Here is a 20,233-nt window from a genome sequence, read left to right as displayed (position 1 = left end):
TAAAGAAGCTTAGGTCCTAAGTTCAAGCCCCAGTAACTAGCAGGGAAAAAAAACAGTGGGCAGGGTGAGTAGCTAATTTAGTCCTTCATCTACATTCTCCCCTGAGTCCTACCATCTCCCTATATGAGGTCCTTGGTTTAAGCTCTTCAACCCCAAGAAGACAGAAGAATAAACGATACCTGTCATCAACAATCAGGTGGTGGGACTGGGAAGGTAGCTTAGTGGTAGAGCGCTTGCCTAGCATGCATGAAGCCCTGGGTTCCATTCCTCAGTACCACATACACAGAAAAGGGCAGAAGTGATACTGTGGCTCAAGTGGTAGAGTGCTAGCCTTGAGCATAAGAAGCTCAGGGACAGCAGCCAGGCCCAGGATTGTATATCCTGTTCATGTGGGTCACAGATTCAGGTGTTCAGGCACTTCTAGGACCTGTGAAGACCTTGCGGTGAGAAGGGCAGCAAGGACCCCCTCTGACCCAGGTGGAGAGGACTCTGGGATCAGTGCCATTATTTACTAGACGAAATTGGAACAGCCAAACAATTCATTTGATCTCTGGGACTTTCCTGCTTTGGAAAAGAGGGATGAGAGTCTCAGGCAGGTATTTCAACTTCTCTGTAGCATCTCAAGGCTGGCCGACCCTCCTCCTCCTCCTTCTCCTCCTTCTCCTCCTCCTCCTCCTTCTTTTGGGTCAGTCATGGGGCTTGAACTCCGGGCCTAGGCTCTGTCCCTCAGCTCTTTAGCTCAAGGCTAGTGCTCTACCACTTGAACCACAGCGACATTTCTGGTTTTTCTACCAGTTTATTGGAGATAAAAGTCTCACAAACTTTCCTTCCCAGGCTGGCTTTAAACCATGATCCTCAGATCTCAGCATCCTGAGTAGCGAGTATTACAGGCGTGAGCCACTGGCACCCGGCTTAGCCAAGCCTTCCATATTCCTAGAAGGGTGGTTGCCTTTGTCTCCAAGGGACATATTGTCTAGGAGAAATTTTCCTCTGTCTTTAGTGCCCACCTGATGGTCTGAGAGTCCCTAGCTTTGGGAAACCAGGACTATGGCTGCTGGAGTTATAGGGAGAAAGTGCTTGGGGGTGGGCTCCTCCTGCTGCAAGGCTGTCTGGAACTGCCATTTCTGTCTCCTTGAAACTGCTTTCTGAAGCCAGGCACCTGTGGCTCACACCTGTCATTCTAGCTATTCAGGAGGCTGAGATCCGAGGATTGCAGTTCGAAGCTAGCCCAGACAAGAAGGTCCATGAGACTTTTTTTTTTTTTTTTTTGTCGGTCGTGGGGCTTGAACTCTGGGCCTGGGCGCTGTCCCTCAGCTCTTCAGCTCAAGGCGAGCGCTCTACCACTTGAGCTACAGCGCCACTTCCGGTTTTCTGGTGGTTTATTGGAGATAGGAGTCTCACGGTCTCTCCTGCCTGGGCTGGCTTTGAATGGCAATCCTCAGATCTCAGCCTCCTGAGTAGCTAGGATTACAGGCGTGAGCCACTAGTGCCCGGCTTCCATGAGACTTTTTAATCTTCAATAAACCACTCAGAAAACACTGGAAGTGGTGCTATGTATGCCTCAAGTGGTAGAGCGCTAGCTTTGAGCACAAAAGCTCAGGGGCAGCGCCCAAGCCCTGAGTTCGAGCCCCAGGAAGGCACAAAACAAAATAAAAACACCCCAAAACCTCTTCCTGGGGAAAGAGGGTATACCATCTTTAGAAAAATCCTTGGCCTGCTACAGAGACAAACCAAGGTGTGAAAGAGTTACATGCAGACCAGCTAAGCCGGCCAGTGTACGTTGTCCCATTGGCTTCTAAACCTAGTCATCTCTGCTTAGAAGAGAGGTGAGGACATCTACCTGTCTGTCTTGGGCTGTCAGCCTTTCTTCTTCCAGCCAGGAGGCAGGAGGGTCAGGGAAGGGATGCTGGCTCTCACGAATTTACAATGATTAGACTTAATGAAGCAGATGTCTAGGGATCAAGGATTCTAGTGGGAGGGGCTGGGGGAGCTGGTGGACAGTGCCTGTAACACCTTCATCCTTCTCAGATGCCCTCTGCCCAAATCCAACCAGCCCAGGGTTCTGCTATGCTAAGCTTCTTAGCACCAGGATTCAGCATAAACAACATCTGTCCCCTGTTGTTGCAGGGTCTGAGCCTTGGTGTCTTGAGGTCTTCAGAGGAGCCCTGGGGACACAGTTAGGGAGGCCTGGAAAGGGTCTTTGCAAAGACATACACACTCACCCAGCTTCCCAGGTGTGCCGGCCTCTGCCTGTTAAGTTATGCAAAGCCATCATCTTCCCACTCTAGACCTGGGCCTCTGGGAGAAGAGGGGAGGGGGAGGAGAAAGCTGTCCTATTCTCCAGGGTCTGGTCTGGATGGACCAGTCAGGGAGGAATGAGCCTCAGTCTTCCCATCAGCCCCTCTGGCCCTACTTCTCTGGCTGATGTCTGTGGGCACTGCTCCCCTCCCCAACAGCATTCTAACAGTCACAGAAGAAAAGACAAGAAACGAGGTGTCTGAAGATGAGGATTGAGGGGTGGAAATTACCTCAACTGAATTTTAAAAACCCCTGGCTGGTTGCCATGGAAACAGAAAGGTGCATCCCATCACCATGGCAACAGGAAAACACCGAGGTCTGCTGCTGGGATTGGGGATTTGGGATATGGCCGGAGGGGGTGGGCAGAGGCGGTGGGCCTGGACTAGAGTAGTTGAAGGTAGGGGGGGTGAGAGGCCTGGAATTACTGCCACCTTTCCAGGGACCAGAAGGCAAGGCTAGACCCCTATTCCTTGGGAGAGGGGTCACAGGAATGAATTATGAGGTGTAACCCCCTAGTTTGCATCACTTACTCCTATCTCACACTATCTCCAGCCTTAGGAAGTAAGTGAGCCTGATTATCTGGCTTCCTAGATGGGCTTCCCAGAGCATAGTGACCATCCAGGTTGACTCCTGAGCTCACTACAGTCTAAGAAACACCATCTCTGCCCTCTGGATCTAAGAAAGAAGTACATGGCCAGAACCAGGTGACTGGTGACTTATACCTGTAATCTTAGCTACTTAGAAGGTTGAGATCTGAGGACTGTGGTTCGAAGCTAGCCCGAGAAGAAAAATCTATGGAGACTCTTATTCTCAATGACCACCCAAAACAAAAGGAGGAAGGAGGAGGAGGAGGAGGAGGAGGAGGAGGAGGAGGAGGAGGAGGAGGAGGAGGAGGAGGAGGAGGAGGAGGAGGAGGAGGAGGAGGAGGAGGAGGAGGAGGAAAGAAAAGAACCACAGATTCCCTCCAGCAACACACACCTGGCAGGTTGCTGCACACACCTGTTCTATGACTACACACACCTGGAGGATGGTTCCAAAGGTAGCAGTCATCTCCTCCAAGAACCTGGTCTCCAAGGTTAGAGAGACTTGTCATCAGAAATCTGATTTAGCATGATGATTCAGGGAGAGGCAAAAGGGCTCCTATGAGTGTGTGTGTGTGGGGGGGGATAAGGGGTCAGTCCTGGGCTTGAATTTAGGGTCTGGATGCTGTCCCTGAGCTTTTGTGCTCAAGGCTAGTGCTCTACCACTTCAGCCACAGCTCTGTCTGGCTTTTTTTTTTGTTTGAAGGTTACTTGGTCTCATGGAGAGTTTCCTGTCCAGTCTGGCTTTGAACCACAATTCTCACATCTCAGCTTCCTGAGTAGCTAGGATTACAGGTGGGAGCCATGGGTGCCCAGCTCCTATTCTGGGCTCCTATTCTGTCATCACTGAGCATGCTCTCAGGATAGCCAGTCAGCAAGCACAGATGACTTGGACAGGTCTTGGTGCAGGTTCATTCCTGGTTGTGCAGCCCTCACTGTGGCTGGAGGATCCTTTTATACCCACAGACCCCATGCTAAGGGCTGGACATTCAGGCTCACTGGCCCCATGGCCTTCCAGTCTACCATTAAAGTGAGTCTCTGGGGTTACCCAGTGACGCCATACAATGCTCGTTAGACACACCTGGGAGCATCATGGCTCCTGGAGTCTCGGGCTTTTCCATTAATGCATTAGTGTAGCCGGCTTTGGAGATTATAAAGTCTGCCTGTGGCCTTGGAGACCTGGTTCTGTGTGTGTGTGTGTGTGTGTGTGTGTGTGTGTGTGTGTGTGAGAGAGAGAGAGAGAGAGAGAGAGAGAGAGAGAGAGAGAGAGAGAGAGAGAGAGAGAAAAGAGGTAGAAGAAGAGCATTACAGAAAGGTCAACAGAAGAAGCGAAGGTGTCAGCTCTATGCTAGGCTACCAGCTCTCAGTGGGCTCATTCCAGTCTAGATTCTCTAATCTGTGCCCAGGGTTTCTTTCTGTGGAGGACATCACACAAAGGATTCTGAAGAGACCTAGGAATATCAGGCAGGCTACTGTATTTGGGGTTCCCATATGGGCTGTGAAACCCTGGAGCTATCTGGGGTAATATAGTAAAAGCAGCCATCAGGAAGGAAAGAGATGCTTTTTGCCTCTGAAGAAGTATCCTAGCCTCCAGTGTTGTTACCTCAATTAAGAGTCTGGCATGAGGCCTGCACTGGTGGCTCACACCTGTAATCCTAGCTACTCAAGAGGCTGAGATCTAAGGACCAAGGTTTGAAGCCAGCCTGGACAGATTTTTTTTTTTTTTTTAAATTTTTGGTCAGTCATGGAGTTTGAACTCTGGGCCTGGGCACTGTCCCTCAGCTCTTCAGCTCAAGGCTAGTGCTCTATCACTTGAGCCACAGCGCCACTTCCGGTTTTCTGGTGGTTTATTGAAGAGTCTCATGTACTTTTGTGCCCAGGCTGGCTTTGAACTGCAATCTTCAGATCTCCGCCTAGCTCTGTGAGACTCTTATCTCCAATTAAGCACCAAAAAGCCACAAGTGGAGCTGTGGCTCAAGTGTTAGAGCATTCACCTTGAGGGGAAAAACTCAAGGACAGCACCCAGGCCCTTTCTAGGATGGGCACACACACACACACACACACACACACACACACACACAGGCCCTTTCTAGGATGGGCACACACACACACACACACACACACACACAGAGCTCAAAATGTCCAGGCCCCAAAGTGTCCATGACCAGCACAAAAAAAGTCAATAAGCCAGGCACTGGTGGCTCATGCCTGTAATCCTAGCTACTCAGGAGGCTGAGATCTGAGGATTGCCATTCAAAGCCAGCCCAGGCAGGAAAGGCCATGAGACTCTTATCTCCAATGAACCACCAGAAAACCAGAAGTGGCGCTGTGGCTCAAGTGGTAGAGCGCTCGCCTTGAGCTGAAGAGCTGAGGGACAGCGCCCAGGCCCAGAGTTCATGTCCCATGCCCGACCCCCCCCCCAAAAAAAAAAATCAATAGGAAATAAGTAAACAGGACTTCAACCCTAGCTGTCCACGAAGAAGTTAAATGTGATTGAAGTATACAGGCCCTAACTGCACCTGCGCATCTTGTTTACCATAGCCTACACAATGTTTACTCCATCTCCAGCATCTCCTTCCAAGTGTCTTGCATATGCCCAGGAGCATAGGACAATGTTTATGTCTACAGAGCCCCAATATTTACCTACATTCCACCCACACAGAGCTTGGGAGGAGTTGCACTTCTCTTCCCCTCAGATAGAGCATTTGCCTAGCAACATGGAATAGTGTTTACTCCATGCTGGTGGCTTTGGTTCCCCATTGCCTACCCAGGCTATTCCTTGGATCCATAGAGCAGTGCTTGGCCATGCCCTCGGTTCCTGTGGCCAGACGGCAGGGAAGACTCTCAGGATGCTGAGAGCAGTATCTGCCTGCCTTTAAGGTGTAATATTAATTCCCATCATGACCTTGTATGGTGGCTTCAGTCTGGTACAGAACTGAGCCCATACGGGGGTAGTGTTTACTCCTACCAGGGGGAGCTGAGGTCAGTATTTCCTGATCCCTAATACAGTGTGCTCCCCTCCTGCTCTGGAAACCTTTAGCCTCTTCTGCTGGCTGGGGGTGGCAGAAAGATACTGATAACCCCTTCTCGCCAGGGTTGCTTGGCTTACTGAGTTAAGGGAGCCATTAAAATGAGAAGGAACGGGGTGCTGGTGGCTCACACCTGTAATCTTAGCTACTCAGGAGGTTGAGATGTAAGTATCATGTTTCCAAGTTAATTGGGGCAGGAAAGTCCATGAGACTCTTATTTCCAATGAACCACCAGAAAAACTAGAAGTGGACCTGTAGCCCAAAGTGGTAGAGTGCTAGCCTTGAGCAGAAAAGATCAGGGACAGAGCCCTGGCTCTGAGTTCAAGCCCCACAACTGACAAAAAAAACCCCACAAACAAACAAAAAACACCAAACAAAACAAAACTGTCATGGACTTTCCTGACTGAGTTGGTTTCAAAGCATGAGCCTCAGATCTCAGCCTCCTGAGTGGCTAGGATTACAGGCTCTTGAGCTCTGCCCCATGTCTGATGGCTTTTTTCCTGAGTCTACCCTCTCCCTTAGTACAGTATCAGGAAACAATCCAGGAGGGCTGCTAGACACAGGGACCCTGTGTCCTAAGAGACTTGATTGTACCCCTGGAAGCTCAAACTCCTGGGAGTTTGAGACTGCCTTTCTCTCCGATGCTCAGGACAAAGGTTTGGGCTAGGACCTGGCAGATTCTGCTTATCTCATCATAAATATTTATCAGGCTCCAGAGGCCAAAGCCTGCAGCTGGCTGGAAAGTGGGGAGTGTCACAAGAGGAGGCAGATGCTGCAGAAGGATCTCAAAGCCCTTTCTTAATGAGGGTGCTGGGAGAGGAGAGTGCCACCTGGGCTTGGGATCCTGGGGGACAGAAAGGACAGATGGATAGCGGGACAGTCAGAGAGCCTTGGAGACTTGGGCATAATCCAGTAATCAGACCCCTCCATGCACCCTAGGAATGTGGAGGGGGGGGAAGGTCTAGGTGATAAGGCTAAGGCTACAAAGACATTGAGTCCTCCCTGGACTGTTCTCTCCTGGGGCCCCCTTGAGAGCTGTCCCCCCCATCTCTCTGTGTGTGTGTGTGTGTGTGTGTGTGTGTGTGTGTGTGTGTGTGTGTGTGTGTGTGTGTGTGTGTATTAGGGCTTGAACTCAGGGCCTGGGTGCCATCCCTGAGCTTTTCCACTCAAGGTGAGCCCTCTACCACTTGAGCCACAGCTCTCCTTCTGGCTTTTTGCTAGTTAATTGGAGATAAGAGTCTCTGAGCCAGGGGCTGGTGGCTCCTGACTATAATCGTAGGAGGCTGAGAATTGAGGATTGCAATTCACCACTCAAAAACTGGAAGTGGTACTGTGGCTCAAGGGGTAGGGTGTTAGCCTTGAGCAAAAGAGCTCAGGGACAGTGCCCAGGCCCTGAGTTCAAACCCCACTAACAATAACAGAGAAAAAAAACTCTCAGATTTGTATAACCACCTTATCCCTCTTGCTGCACCCTTGCTGGCTTCAAACTGTGATCCTCAGATCTCAGCCTCTGAGTCTACGATTACAGACAGGAGCCACCAGCTCCCAGCTCTCCTTACCTTAATACTTCCCACACAGTCCCCAAATTGCACTGCCTAAGTACTTCTGCCTTATATCCTCCCAGCAGTCTGTTCCTAAGGGGACACGCATGCCTACAGTGCCATGCTCTCCTATGCTCTCCCCAAGGATCTGTGTCCCTGAAAAACCTCTCCTCTTTATTCCATGCCTGCTACCCATGCCCGCCCCCCCGCCCCCCCAACTGCTTTATGCCCAGCCTCCATTCTCCATGAGCCTTGCTCCCAGTTTCCCATAAGTCTATCCCCCCTGATGCTACTTTCTCTCCCTGCCCTGCTTCCCTCCACTTCTTATCTTCCATCCCTCAGACCTAGACCCCCCCCTTCCCAGTAAATGCTCCCCTCTCCCCCCCACCCTCCACAGCCCTCTTCCTTCTGGACAAGGAGCACTATAAACCCTTGTGTGAGTTATGCAGAAAGGGCATCTTCCAGGGATTGGGGGGGGGGGGCTGGGGAGGGGCTCCCCTTCCCTGCACCTCAGCTCAGCACCCTGCTGTCTCCTCATTGGCATGCAGGTGGGACCCACAGGTGGAATCAAAGCTCTGCGCACCGGAGCTGAGATGCACAGCAGGGAATCCTTTGTCTCCTCAGTCAGGAGAAGGAACTAGGGGCAGAGATGGCATATTTTTTTCTTGGGGGGGGAGGAAAGGCCCAGAAATAAACCTCATCTTCCCCCACAGGCAAGCCCAGCTGTGGATAAAGGGGGCAGCCTGAGCTAATGAACACCCCAGTAGCTAATGAGGGGGCCAGCCGTTGGGGGGAAGGCAGGGCCTCAGGCACAGCCTTAGGAGGGGAAGGTTGCCTTCCAAAGCCCAGAGTACTCATTAGTGGAAGCCTGAGGGGACTGGCAGTAAAGTGGGTCAGTCCCCTCCCCCCAGCTGCCTGACAGGTGTGGGTGGCAGGGAAGATCCGCAGTCTATTGTCCCCCAGGAAAATGAGTCCCATTTGGAGCCCCTGTCCCTCTGCTCCTTGTTCCAGGGCCTCTGTCTCCTCACCCCCAGTCTCCCCCAACCCCAAAGCCCTCTCCCTGAGTCCATCTCCAAAGCCTAAACTCTCTGCCCACCCCCCCTTCCTGGAGCCCCCGTCCCATCACCCCTAGCCCCTGTCCCCACCCCCCATCTCCAGTCCCGGATCTTCACAGAATTTTTTTGCTGTCTGCTTTAGGGGATACCCCTTCTGTGGCCCCCTCCTTTTCCTCCCCCCCTCTCTTAGCTCCTCCCTCTTTCTGCATTTTCCCCCACCCCCCAGGTGTGGGGGGCCCCCTTCAGCCAGCCTCCCCAAGGCATCTTGCAGACTGAGCCACACCTGGGAGAAATTGAAATCTTAGACTCTTTCCCCCTATCCTGGCCAATGAAGCAGACATCCCTATCCCCGCCGCGAAAGGCAGTAAAACCCGGCTCCACTGGGGCCGGGCCGACGGCTGGGCCAGAACAAGCATCAGGATTTGGGGAGAGAGCCAAGAAGGGCACGTTTGTAGGCTCCAGGCCAGGGCTTTTCTACCCCCCTTATTCCTGAAGCCAACTGGCCCTGGGAATCCAAGCTGAGGCCCAAACTCCCTCTTTTCACCCCAGAGTCGCCACTGGGTGATGGGATTGGCAGATCTAATTCAGAGGTAGAGGCTTCTCTGGGCTGGGTGTCTAGGTGTCCCAAATCAAGATACAGCTGGATGAGGAAGAGACTACTAGCTACCCCTCCCCTTTCTCCCAACCTCTCCCACCCCCCCCACTCCCACCCCCCCGCCCCCAGTTTGGGCTGGGCCCTTTCTTTGATCAAAGATTTGCTATGTTCCCTTTTCTGTCCAGGATACCTTTTCTCAGGCTCTGAGAAACCTCCACACCTGCCCAGGAACAAGGCGTAAACTATGGATGGTGCTAGGATAGAATTCTGGGTAGGGTTGAATGACTGTCCCGATCATTTACTAAAGTCCACCTCAGATCTAGTCCTAAGGTCTTGTTTGACTAGTCTGCATCTGGCTACACAAGGGTTAATTCCAGTCTCACACACCCCCTACACACACACACACACACACACACACACACACACACACACACACACACACACACACACACGTGTGCAGTCAAATTCCAGGAACGTTTTCCATTAAGGACGCTTGGAGCAGATTTCATTTACATTAATAAGAACCAGAAAAATCTGCAGGGGGGTGTGGTGGCGGCTCGGGTGTGTGGTTACTGCTTACAGTTTTGCATTTGAGTCTAGTCGAGTGCAGCAGCAGCAGGAGGCATAGGAGGGGGCTTTAGAAGGGGCATCTATTTTTATTTTTATTTTTGTTGGTCGTGGGGCTTGAACTCTGGGCCTGGGTGCTGTCCCTGAACTCTCCAGCTCAAGGCCAGCTCTCTACTCCCCGCTCCCCCCGCTCCCCTGGTTGTCCTAGGGGCTTTAACTGGGCTTGGGCACTGTCCCTCAGCTCTTCAGCTCAAGGCCAGCACTCTACTGCTTGAGCCACAGCACCACTTCCGGTTTTCTAGTGGTTTATCAGAGATAAGAGTCTCACAGCCTTTCCTGCCAGGGCTGGCTTTGAACCGCGATCCTCAGATCTCAGCCTCCTGAGTAGCTAGGGTGACAGGCGTGAGCCACCTGCAACTGGCGGCTTCTAGTTTTAGAGAAGAGATCCACCCACATCATTGCTGAGGTGCTAGGGAAGAGATAAGAGTCCATGTATTACCAGGGGGTTGGGATTGGATGGAAGAGGAGAGAGACCCCAGCTTCCCCCAACTAAGACTCTGTGAGGGAGCAGCAGAGACCCCTAAACTCAAGTGTGAGAAGGGGGATGACAGAGCCCAGTTGTAGGCACAATGGGGCACAGACCCAGCAATATGACTAGGGTTGTGAGTGAGAGCCCTAGGTTTGTACCATCTGTTAGGAGCTCTTTGAGCTGAATAGACTGAGGCCCAATTTAGCCTCAGTTTACCAGTTTGTTACTATTACCTCAGCTCCCACCAGAGGTGTAGCTGCATTACATTATTATTATTATTATTTTGTCAGTCATGGGGCTTGAACTCTGGGCTTGGGCACTGTCCCTCAGCTCTCCAGCTCAAGGCTAGTTCCCTACCACAGTGCCACTTCCAGCTTTTTTCTGCTTATGTGGTGATGAGGAATCAAACCCAGGGCCTCATGCATGCAAGGCAAGCACTCTACCACTGAGCCACCTTCCCAGTCCCGAGGGGATGAGTTTTCATGACTATTTCTGCCTACGTGCTGGTGGCCAGGGCAAAGGGATATGGAGCAAACATGCTTCATGCCTTGGAGGGGGTTGTGCTGGGGCCTGCAGACATCTGCATGTAGGGGCCTTGCACGCTTCAAGGATACTAGAGAAAGATACCTGCTATGGTGCTACAGCTGGATGACTAGCTGGGCTAGTACATGCGTGTGCACACGTACACACTGCATGCTTGTGAGTGCAAAGGAGGGCCCCTCAGTTTAGACAAGGAAGTGGAAAAGGAACAATCCCTAGTCAAGATACTCCTCAGGATTGGAGTTCAGCAACATCTGGTTTCAGGGCCTGTGGGCTGGTAGTCTGTGGTGGTTAGCCCAACGTGGGCATTGAAGATAAGAGTCTTACAGGTTTTCCTGCCTGAGCTGGCTTTGAACCCTGAACTTCAGATCTCAGCCTCCTGAGTGGCTAGGATTACAGGTATGAGCTACCAGTATCTGCCAGCTTCCTATCTTCTCCGTGCCCCACTCCCCCTCATCTGCTGATAGCCCCCCCCCCTCCATCAGCAGGCAGATTTTTTTTTTAATTTTACTCACAGCTCAGACATCTTAACAGCCTTGGGGGCAGAAAGAAACTGACTCCCCCAGGCCCTTTACTGCCAGCCCTTCCCCCACTTAATCTTTTTCAGCCTCCTCTCACCCTAGAAGCTTCTGCAGACCTCTCCTCTTCCCAGCATCCTCTAGGCTTTGCTCTTTGTCTTTTTTTTTTTTTTTCTTCTATCTTTTAGTCTGTGTTCTCTCTCCCCAGGGCAATGGGGGTGAGGAGGGGCAGGGGTATCCCAAGGCTCCAGCTTATTCCAAGTTGGTTTATGTGTGTGGGTGCTGGAACCCACACTTTGAAGGGACTATCCTACAGGAAAGATTCATCTCCATTGAACCTTTAAACCTCAGGAGACACTCAGACTGGAGTCTAGACTCAGCATTAGCCAGTGGCAGCCCAATTCAGTCACTTCTAGCCACTGGCTTTGTGCCTCAGTTTCTCCCCGCCCCCTCCTTTTTTGGGGGGCTGGTCCTGGGGTTTGAACTCAATGCCTGGGCTTTGTTCCTGAGCCCTTTCTTTGCTCAAGGCTGATACTCTACCACTTAAGCCACAGCACCACTTCTGGCTTTTTCTGTTTATGTGGTACTGAGGAATCGAACCCAGGGCTTCATACATGCTAGGCAAGCACTCTATCACCAAGCCATACTCCCAGCCCTCAGTTTCCCCTTTAAAGTGGATTAGAGAGGATCTGTGGGTATCCCCAGCTTTCATCTGGGATCCCTGAGCAAGCTTGCCTCAGTCTCCATGGACAATAGAGACTTGGCTGTGTGTCTGATATGGGATCTGTCAGGAGTATTTCTCTAGGAGTCAATAATCATGCAGATGGGTAAGATGGGTTAAGGGAGTGTAAGAGGCCAGAAATGCATTTTATCGACTGGAGTAATTGTTTACCTGTGTTAGAAATGATTGCCAAGAGACAGGAGTACTTAATATGCACTAGACCAGTCTGGTATTTGCCTCAGAGCTGGATACAATGGGCACAACTTCTTCTAGCTAGTTGGGATCATTGGTGGGAGTAGTTGTGTGTGTGTGGGGATGGGGGGGGGGGGGAAGGGGGGTGTGGATCCTAAGGAATTGCCTGGCCAGATAGATGGTGGAGTGGCGCCACCTGCTGGTCACCAGAAGCACACTACTCTTCTCTAAGGGTCTGTCTCCTGGACAATCTCCTTCCCCCTCCCCCCCCCCCCCCCCCATCCCATCTGTCCTTGAGGGCATTCGTCACACCGGAAAATCAGGATGGCTGGACTCTGGGGCGCCCTTGAGAACCCCCCCAGCCAGACTGTGCATGCCTGGGAAGCTTAGCTCAGGCCTGGCTGCTCATCTGGGCTTTGAAACTTGTTTGATGCATGGCCATGACAGCTGCTCCTGGATGGCCCTCAAAGCCCTTCATATTGCAGCAGCTGTCCCAGCCAAGGGCAGTCTGGACTTCAGAACCCTGGAGGTTCCCTCCGGGTCAGCAAAAGCCCCTTCCAAATGTGGTATTTAGGTTTTCCCCAATTGGGAAGTTTGCACGGCTCTCAGCCCTGTGAGCAAGGGGTAGGAAAGCACACACATCACTGGGTTGGGGTTGAAGCCAAATCTGACAGGTGTGTGAGAAGATAACCTTTGGGCATAAGGTGTAGGTCTTCAGGGCAAGAGCTATTTAGCACTGGCAGAAACTCCCCCCTTCTCCTGACAGATGGTTTTATCTGAGACCCAAGCCCCCAGGTACAACCTGTTTTGGGGAATACAGCCTTGGAACTCAGGAGCTGGAGCTGTCACTTCAGATGCAGAGTTGAGGGCTGTAATCTGGTTAAGTAGGCTGGAGACAGATGTGGCAGGAAGAACAAACTGAAAGATGGAGAAGGAATCATGTTCATAGGAACTCTTGATTTTATAAGGTCATATCAGTACTGACAGCAGATGCTGTGATTCAAAGCAGTCAACTTGGAAGCAACCTTGAGCAACTTTGGAGAAAGGGATCAAGCAACAACAGGAGTCATTTAAGTACTCTTCCTGTTGTGGGGAAGTTAACCCAAGACTAGAGATGGCTGAGTAAGAGCCTTTGATGTACTGTATACAGGTAATTAAGACTTTCCCAGATCCCATTGTGGTTGTGCTCATCTAAGGAACTATACTTAGGTGAGAAGTAGCTAATTAGGCTGCTTAGGGCTGCTGCTTAGGTACTAGAAACATCAGTATCTCCCCTGAAGTATCTGGAGGTGAGGCTGATCTGTCCCTAGGGTTACTAGTCCTGGTAAGGTGCTTGCCTTGGATGAGCCATTTCCTGCTTGAGCTTCAGAAACTTGAGGTCTGATTTACTTTCTCTCAGAAAATCCTGCGTTTGCCTAGCGAAACTTTCCAAGGCCTGACCTGGAGGATCTGTGCCCTTGAAAATTCCTATTTTCTATTCCAATTGTTTAGGGACCAGGTCTGCTCAGACATAGAAAATCTACAGAAGCCATGGAGCAAGTTTCAAGACTACCTTCCCTGACAATATGTCAAATCTGTGGAGTTCCATCAGTCTCGTCACACTAGTAGTATGAGAGCAGCCTTCACGGTCTTGACCTCCAGAAGTCTCTGAGACCCAGCCACATGTCCTACTTTTTGCTAAGTAAGGTCTATCTAGCCACAATTATTTCCTCTGTCCTACCTAGTGCTGTAGACAGGATGGGATGCCAGCATCTAGAAGAGAATGTTCCTGAGCATCTCCTTAGCAGTGCTGTAGGAAGAAAAATTCAGTCTAGGCTTCTTTATCTCATTGTTGGGTGGGTCAGGCAGAATTTGAATCACAGTCAAAAGCTTGGAAGTTATTTATTTTGCCAGTACTGGAGCTTGAACTCTGGGAATGGGCACTGTCCCTAAGCTCTTCAGCTCAAGACTAGTGCTCTATCCCTTGAGCTACAACACAACTTCTGGTGGTTCATGCCTGTAATCCTAGCTACTCAGGAGGCTGAGATCTGAGGATCAAGGTTCAAAGCCAGCCTGGGCAGGAAAGCTGTGAGACTTATCTCCAATGAACCACCAGAAAACAAGAAGTGGCGCTGTGGCTCAAGTGGTAGAGCGCTCACCTTGAGCTGAAGAGCTGAGGGACAGCGCCCAGGCCCAGAGTTCAAGCCCCATGACTGACAAAAAAAAAAAAAAAAAAAAAAAAGGGGGGGGGAGTAGTATATCTTCTGGTATGTCTAATCTGTGAAAACTGGAGTTGTGCTCACACACACTTTGGTCTTCACAAACTCAAAGTGGAAAAGCTCATTCCATTATAGTTGTTTCCATGAGTTGTTTCCTTTGGGGGATGGAGAGAGGACATAGTAGGTTTTTTTTTTAACTAGGGTTTTAACTCAGGGTCTCACACTAGGCTCTGCTAGCCCCTAGAATGTTTTAAAACTTTTTCTTTTTTCTAAATGGTACTGGGTATCAAACCTGCTAGCCAATGAGCTATATATACTTCAACCCATTTTTTCTTGCTTTTGATAGGTTCTCACTCCATCAGCCCAGGTGGATATAAAACTTGAAAACAATCTGCTATAAAAATGAGACCCCGTTTCAAAAATCCAGAACCAGAGAGTAGAGGTGTGGTTTAACTGAGTATAAAATAAGCCAAGCAACAAAAGTACCAGGTACTTATTTTAAGTCCCAGTACTGGCATACAAAAAAAAGGAAAAAACAAACTAAAATTTAAAAAATTAAAAAGCTTTCTCCAGTTGGGGTGGTGCTGGAGCTCCTGGGTATGTTCACAGCCATGCTGCCTAAAGACCAGATGCAGTCTGTGCAAGTCTTTGGTTACAAGACTACTCACATTGAAAAAACAGAAACCATCTCTAGACAGCTTCTCCAAGGTGAACAGGCATTGGCCAGAAATGATCAAGTAGCACACACTGGAGTACAAGATATAGAAGCCCATTTCTGTGTGTGTGTGTGCGCGCCCTAGCACTTGAGCCACAGCTCCATTTTTGGCTTTTTGGTGGCTTATTGGAGGTAAGAATCTCACAGACTTTCCTGTCCAGACTAGCTTTAAACTGTGATCCTCAAAATTCAGTCTTTTGAATAGCTAGGGTTATATAGGATCATATAGCTTACAGTGCTTTTTTGCAAAGAGCAGTGTGCTGGTGCAGACATCTAGATCTGTGGGTGAAGGGTAGTTATGTGGCCTAGAATTACACTATCTTGTCAGTCCATCTCCAAAGCTCTGGTGGTCTGAGAAATTATGTGTATGAAGCTTCTAAGATCAAAGACCCCTTTCCTCCAGTAGGACCAGGCCCTGCTGGTAGCTAAAGCCGGAAGTGGTGCTGTGGCTCAAGTGGTAGAGTGCATTTGAGCAAAAGAAGCTCAGGAGACAGAGTCCAGACCCTGAGTTCAAGCCCCAGGCCTGGTCCAAAAAAAAAAAAAAAAAAAAGCGCCTAGCATGAGGGACTCTGGGTTCCCTCTGCAGAAAGTCTGTACTCTATTTTCACTTTCAATTAACTTGTTGCTTTTCTACTAAAACAAAACAAAACAAAAAAATCAGAGATTACCTTTGTAATAAACATTGTGAGATTTTTTTTTAGGATTCAAAAACAAATTAAAAAAAAAAACCCCAACCCCTGCTCCTAGGCCTGACTCGCTCAAATATATTTTGCCCACCCAAGAATAAAGAGACTTAAGACAGCCATTTTTTAAGGTATTTCTTTTGTAAAGTAGCCAGATTTGGCAACTAGACTGAAAATTTTCCAAAATTCTGTACAAATGTATAATATACAAATATACACAAGGCTTTTGCCAAGAAAAGACATCACGACAACAAATGACAGAGGTGGCTTTGGTGTCAACTTACCACCTAGGGCATCTCAAACCCCCAAGGAGGAGGGGCCACACATAGGCTACACATGTAAAACACACTACATTACACTATGTACACAGAAGTATAAAAAGCCCGTTGTCCCCTCTGGTCTGTTCAAAGGCCCTCAGGTGGAAAAGGAAGGTCATTCACCAGATAACCCATATAAGGGAGGCTCCTTTAAGGTGAAAGGGAGAACCCTGCAGAATGAAGAGGTTCACCCTAAAACTATTAACAGCACAAGGCATGCCCTTAGAAAGACAGGTGGTAAGAAGAAATTCAGAAGATGGCTCGCTCCTTGTAGCTCCTTGTCATCCTCTCAGTCTCATTCCATCTCAGTGAACCGGGCAAACATGGCTTTCCGGACAGCATCTTTGTAGGAATCAGCACCTGACAACCCATATGCACTGCCTTTGGCTCCGAGGCCAGCTCCTTTTAGCCGGACTTGAGCCTGGGGAAACACAAAAGATGGTTAGCATCTGGCATGTAAGATGTGGGTTTGATCCCTCATTTCATCCAGACTACTACTTACTATGCAGGGCCACCCACCAGGAGACTGTATGAAAAAGATTTCTATACTGGCGAGGGTTAAGAACTAGAACAACAAAATGGGCTAAGGGCTGGGCACCAGTGGCTCACACCTATAATCCTAGCTACTCAGGAGGCTGAGATCTGAGGATTATGGTTCAACACCAGCCCAGGCTGCAAAGTCTTGTGAGATTCGCCAATTAAACACCAAAAAGCTAGAAATAGAGCATGGCTTTAGGTGGTAGGGTGTTAGCTTTGAGCACAAAAGCTCAGTCAGTGCCTAAGCCTGGCGCGCGCGCACGCACGCGCGCACACACACACACACGAAGTAGGTGAATCCATGACCCCTACTCCTCAATGCCTGCTCAGTAAGCATCTATGCTTAGTAAGGGTCCCATAGTATTTCACTGAAACTTGGGGGAAGACCTGGTATCTTGTAGACATAAATTAGAGCAGAACAGCTGATGTCAGCAGAACTCATGTGGATAACTCACATGAATAAACATGGCCTATTAGAGACTGACATAAGCTGTACTGTCAAGACAAGGAGGCACAATCACTGGTCAAACACTTGCCTAAGCCAGTGGGTGGAGACCTCTGGTTCTAGGATTAGGTCTTAATATGGGCCATGACCGATTTAGGGATGTCTTTCATGGATGAAAATGCTATTAAAGTAAAAAGAAAAATCTTGCTGAGCACTAGCAGTTCACGTCTATAATCCTACTCAGGAGGCTGAGATCTGAGGATCTCGGTTTGAAGTCAGCCTAGGCAGGAAAGGCCATGAGACTCTTTATATCCAATGAACCACCAGAAAACTGGAAGTGGAGCTGTGGCTCAAAGTGGTAGTAAGCCTTGACCAAAAAAAATTCAGAGACAGTGCCCAGGCCTTGAGTTTAAGCCCCACGACTGACAAAAAAAAAAACCACATACTTTTCTTAGGCAGAGGAAAGGGGGCCCACTGTACTGAGGTTTGAACGAAGGGTTTCATACTTGTCTAGCATGTATTCTACCACTTGAGCAACTGCTGGCTTTTTTTGTAGTTTGGACTTTCTTGCCAGGGCTGGCTTTGAACCATGATCCTCAGCGTAGCTCCTGAGTAGCTAGGTCTATAGGTGTGAGCCACTGGCAACCTGCAGGTCTTGTGTTTTTTTTTGTTTTTTTGTTTTTTTTTTAACCCAGACCAGACTCAAGACTGGTTCTCCTACATACATATGCCGTAGGAGTAGCTGTGATTACAGGCATGAGCCAACTATACCTGATTTATTCTTTAAGAGTCTTTATTTTTGTATGGCCTGGCTTTAAACCATTATCCTCATATTTCTACCTACCAAGTAGCTGAGGTTTGAAGTATGAGCTACTTGGGCTTGGTTTTACATTTTAATTGTTTAAATGCATAAGGAGAGTGACTGGAGAAAGAATTATACTGTTGTAATGACATGATCTGCAACTGTGTTAAGGTAAGATTGCTGCAATTGGGCTCAGACCTTCTGGATACTTTATCTTGGCTTATCTCTTTAACAAGCCTATACACTTAGCACCCAAACACTGATTCTGACCCTAGGCTTACCTCAATGGGAGCTGTGATGCCTTGACACTTTCTTCCCAAGCCTGAGCCTTCCCGCCAGCCCATGGCCTGCAGCATCTTGTTGCCAATGTTACTGTGGTCAATGCCATCTTTGGTGGGTTGCTCGTAATTCCTGCCAGTGGCAAACACACAGTTACTTAAAACAGCTAGAGCCCCAGCTAATGAACTGGAAAATGGTGCACATCACATACACAGTGCCAGCATCAAACTGCTTCTTGCGTTTGGGTTCTGGAGGTTCTGGAATGCCGTACTTCTCTCGTCTTTCTGCAGCTCGATCTCGGTATTTCATCTACGCAGGAGAAAGAACACTGTTAGATACATGCAGACTTCAATCTGTAATAATCTAATGTATAGACTTCAAGACTTTTACCCTAAGTATCTTTTACTCTAGAACTTGGCATTTAGTGTAACTTTAAAAATACCAAATGTCTTGTTTCCAGAGACCTATTCAACACTCCTTGGATGTGCCAAAGTATAGACAAATACTTCAGAATTATCTCATCATGGGAAGTTTCTAATCCACTTATTTATTTCTAATCTATAGGTCCTATTTGTACAATTTCAGGATTCCTACTAGCCTTTTCAACTACCATCATCAACTGCTTGTCAACTGTTGGTATTACAGACTTTTGTTCTTAGCCCTGCCTGCTCTTTCCTTCTATATTACTTACAATCATTTCATATCCTTTGTTTCCTGGGTCTAATTTGTGGCTTCTCTCATTGCCTAAGACGACTTCTCTGACCAGGCAAAATGGAACATTCTCCCCTTAATAAAACCCAGTGTGTATCACTAGTAAGCATTTGGGACCTTGAGCAACTTAAGTCTTGAGGTGTGTCTTTCTATTCTATAAACCTCATGAAGGATAGTGTGGGGGCTCAAAAAAAAAATTCATACGGTCTGATCTAATCTATATGAGCTACAAGGATTGGGTGATAAGTATGTGACAGATCCTCCTACCCTGTCCCAGGAATGTAGAACTAAACGCTTCAAATAAAAACTAAAACAAGCCAGGCGCTTGTGGCTCAAGCCTGTAATCCTAGCTACTCAGGAGATTGAGATCTGAGGATCATGGTTCAAAGCCAGGCTGGGCAGGAATCTTATCTCCAGCTAGTTACCAAAAAAGCCACATGTGGAATTGTGGCTCAAGTGGCAGACTGCTAGTCTTGAGCAGAAAAGCTCAGGCCCTAAATTCTTGAGTTCAAGGCCCAGGAGCAATGCCAAAAAAAGGAAAAAAAAAAAAAGCCCAAACTACTAAAGACACATAGCCTAACACAACTCTCCCTAGTGACAAGTTTCCCATTCACCTCTCTCTCCCTCAGCTCCAAGGCTTCCAGCTCCTGTTCACTCAGCCTGGATCTTCGATAGATGTCCATGTTTTGCTATAAAAGAGTTTACAGACAGATTTAGAATAGACTATGCCAATATGAACCCTCCCAACATTAGCACTATCTTTTGTTTTTTAAGGGTTGAAGCTCAATACACTAGGGCCTGAAAACAATTGGAACAATTTCCTAAAAGGCAACCATTCAACGGCAGATATGTTCTGAATATTCAACATGGTCAGGGCACTTCCATTATCTCATTGTCTCCCTTCTCTACCTTCAATTGGCTCAGAGAAGCAAGCACACCTTGTGTAAGTCTGAGAGCTGTTGATGCCTGACAAGAGCATCTCTGTTTGGGAACTGACGACGGCAAAGTAGGCAGGCCATCTTTTTCCAGTCAGCCAGCTTCTCTTCCTCACTCTCAAGTCTTTCCACCAGTTCCTCCTCATTGTCACTGTCCCCACTGTAAGCAGCAACCAGACCCCTCTAGAGACAAAAGAAGGATGAGTCACTGGAAATGTACAATAGGAAGATGGCAAGAACTATGGACCTAGATAATGTTAAATTGTAATACAAAAAATGATGCCCTTCCTGGGCACTGGTGGCTCACGCCTGTAATCCTAGTTACTCAGGAGGCTGAGTTTGAGGATTGCAGTATGAAGCCAGCCCAGGCAGAAAAATCCCTGTGAGACTCATATCCAATTAACCACTCAAAAACCGGAAGTGGCACTGTGGTTCAAGTGGTAGA

At 48.8% G+C, this 20,233-nt stretch overlaps 1 protein-coding gene across 2 annotated transcripts in view; it reads right to left on the bottom strand.

Annotated features, from left to right (window-relative positions):
- Nucleotides 1-15,901: 15,901 nt before the first annotated feature.
- Nucleotides 15,902-20,233, bottom strand: part of LOC138824097 (RNA-binding protein 5) — a 33,077-nt gene continuing 28,745 nt past the window's right edge. For both annotated transcript variants that reach the window (XM_070017817.1, XM_070017818.1), the window contains exons 21-25: nucleotides 19,792-19,971; nucleotides 19,468-19,542; nucleotides 18,354-18,451; nucleotides 18,145-18,274; nucleotides 15,902-16,500 (exon numbers count right to left, since the gene is read on the bottom strand). In XM_070017817.1, coding sequence (XP_069873918.1) covers nucleotides 16,375-16,500; nucleotides 18,145-18,274; nucleotides 18,354-18,451; nucleotides 19,468-19,542; nucleotides 19,792-19,971 — 609 coding nt within the window. In that variant the 3' untranslated portion in view covers nucleotides 15,902-16,374. The remainder of the gene's footprint in view (nucleotides 16,501-18,144; nucleotides 18,275-18,353; nucleotides 18,452-19,467; nucleotides 19,543-19,791; nucleotides 19,972-20,233) is intronic.

The sequence above is a fragment of the Dipodomys merriami genome, unplaced genomic scaffold (assembly GCF_024711535.1).
Source record: "Dipodomys merriami isolate MVZ:Mamm:240054 unplaced genomic scaffold, mDipMer1.0.p SCAF_125, whole genome shotgun sequence".
Classification (NCBI taxonomy): domain Eukaryota; kingdom Metazoa; phylum Chordata; class Mammalia; order Rodentia; family Heteromyidae; genus Dipodomys; species Dipodomys merriami.
This window is presented reverse-complemented; position numbering and strand designations above follow the sequence as displayed.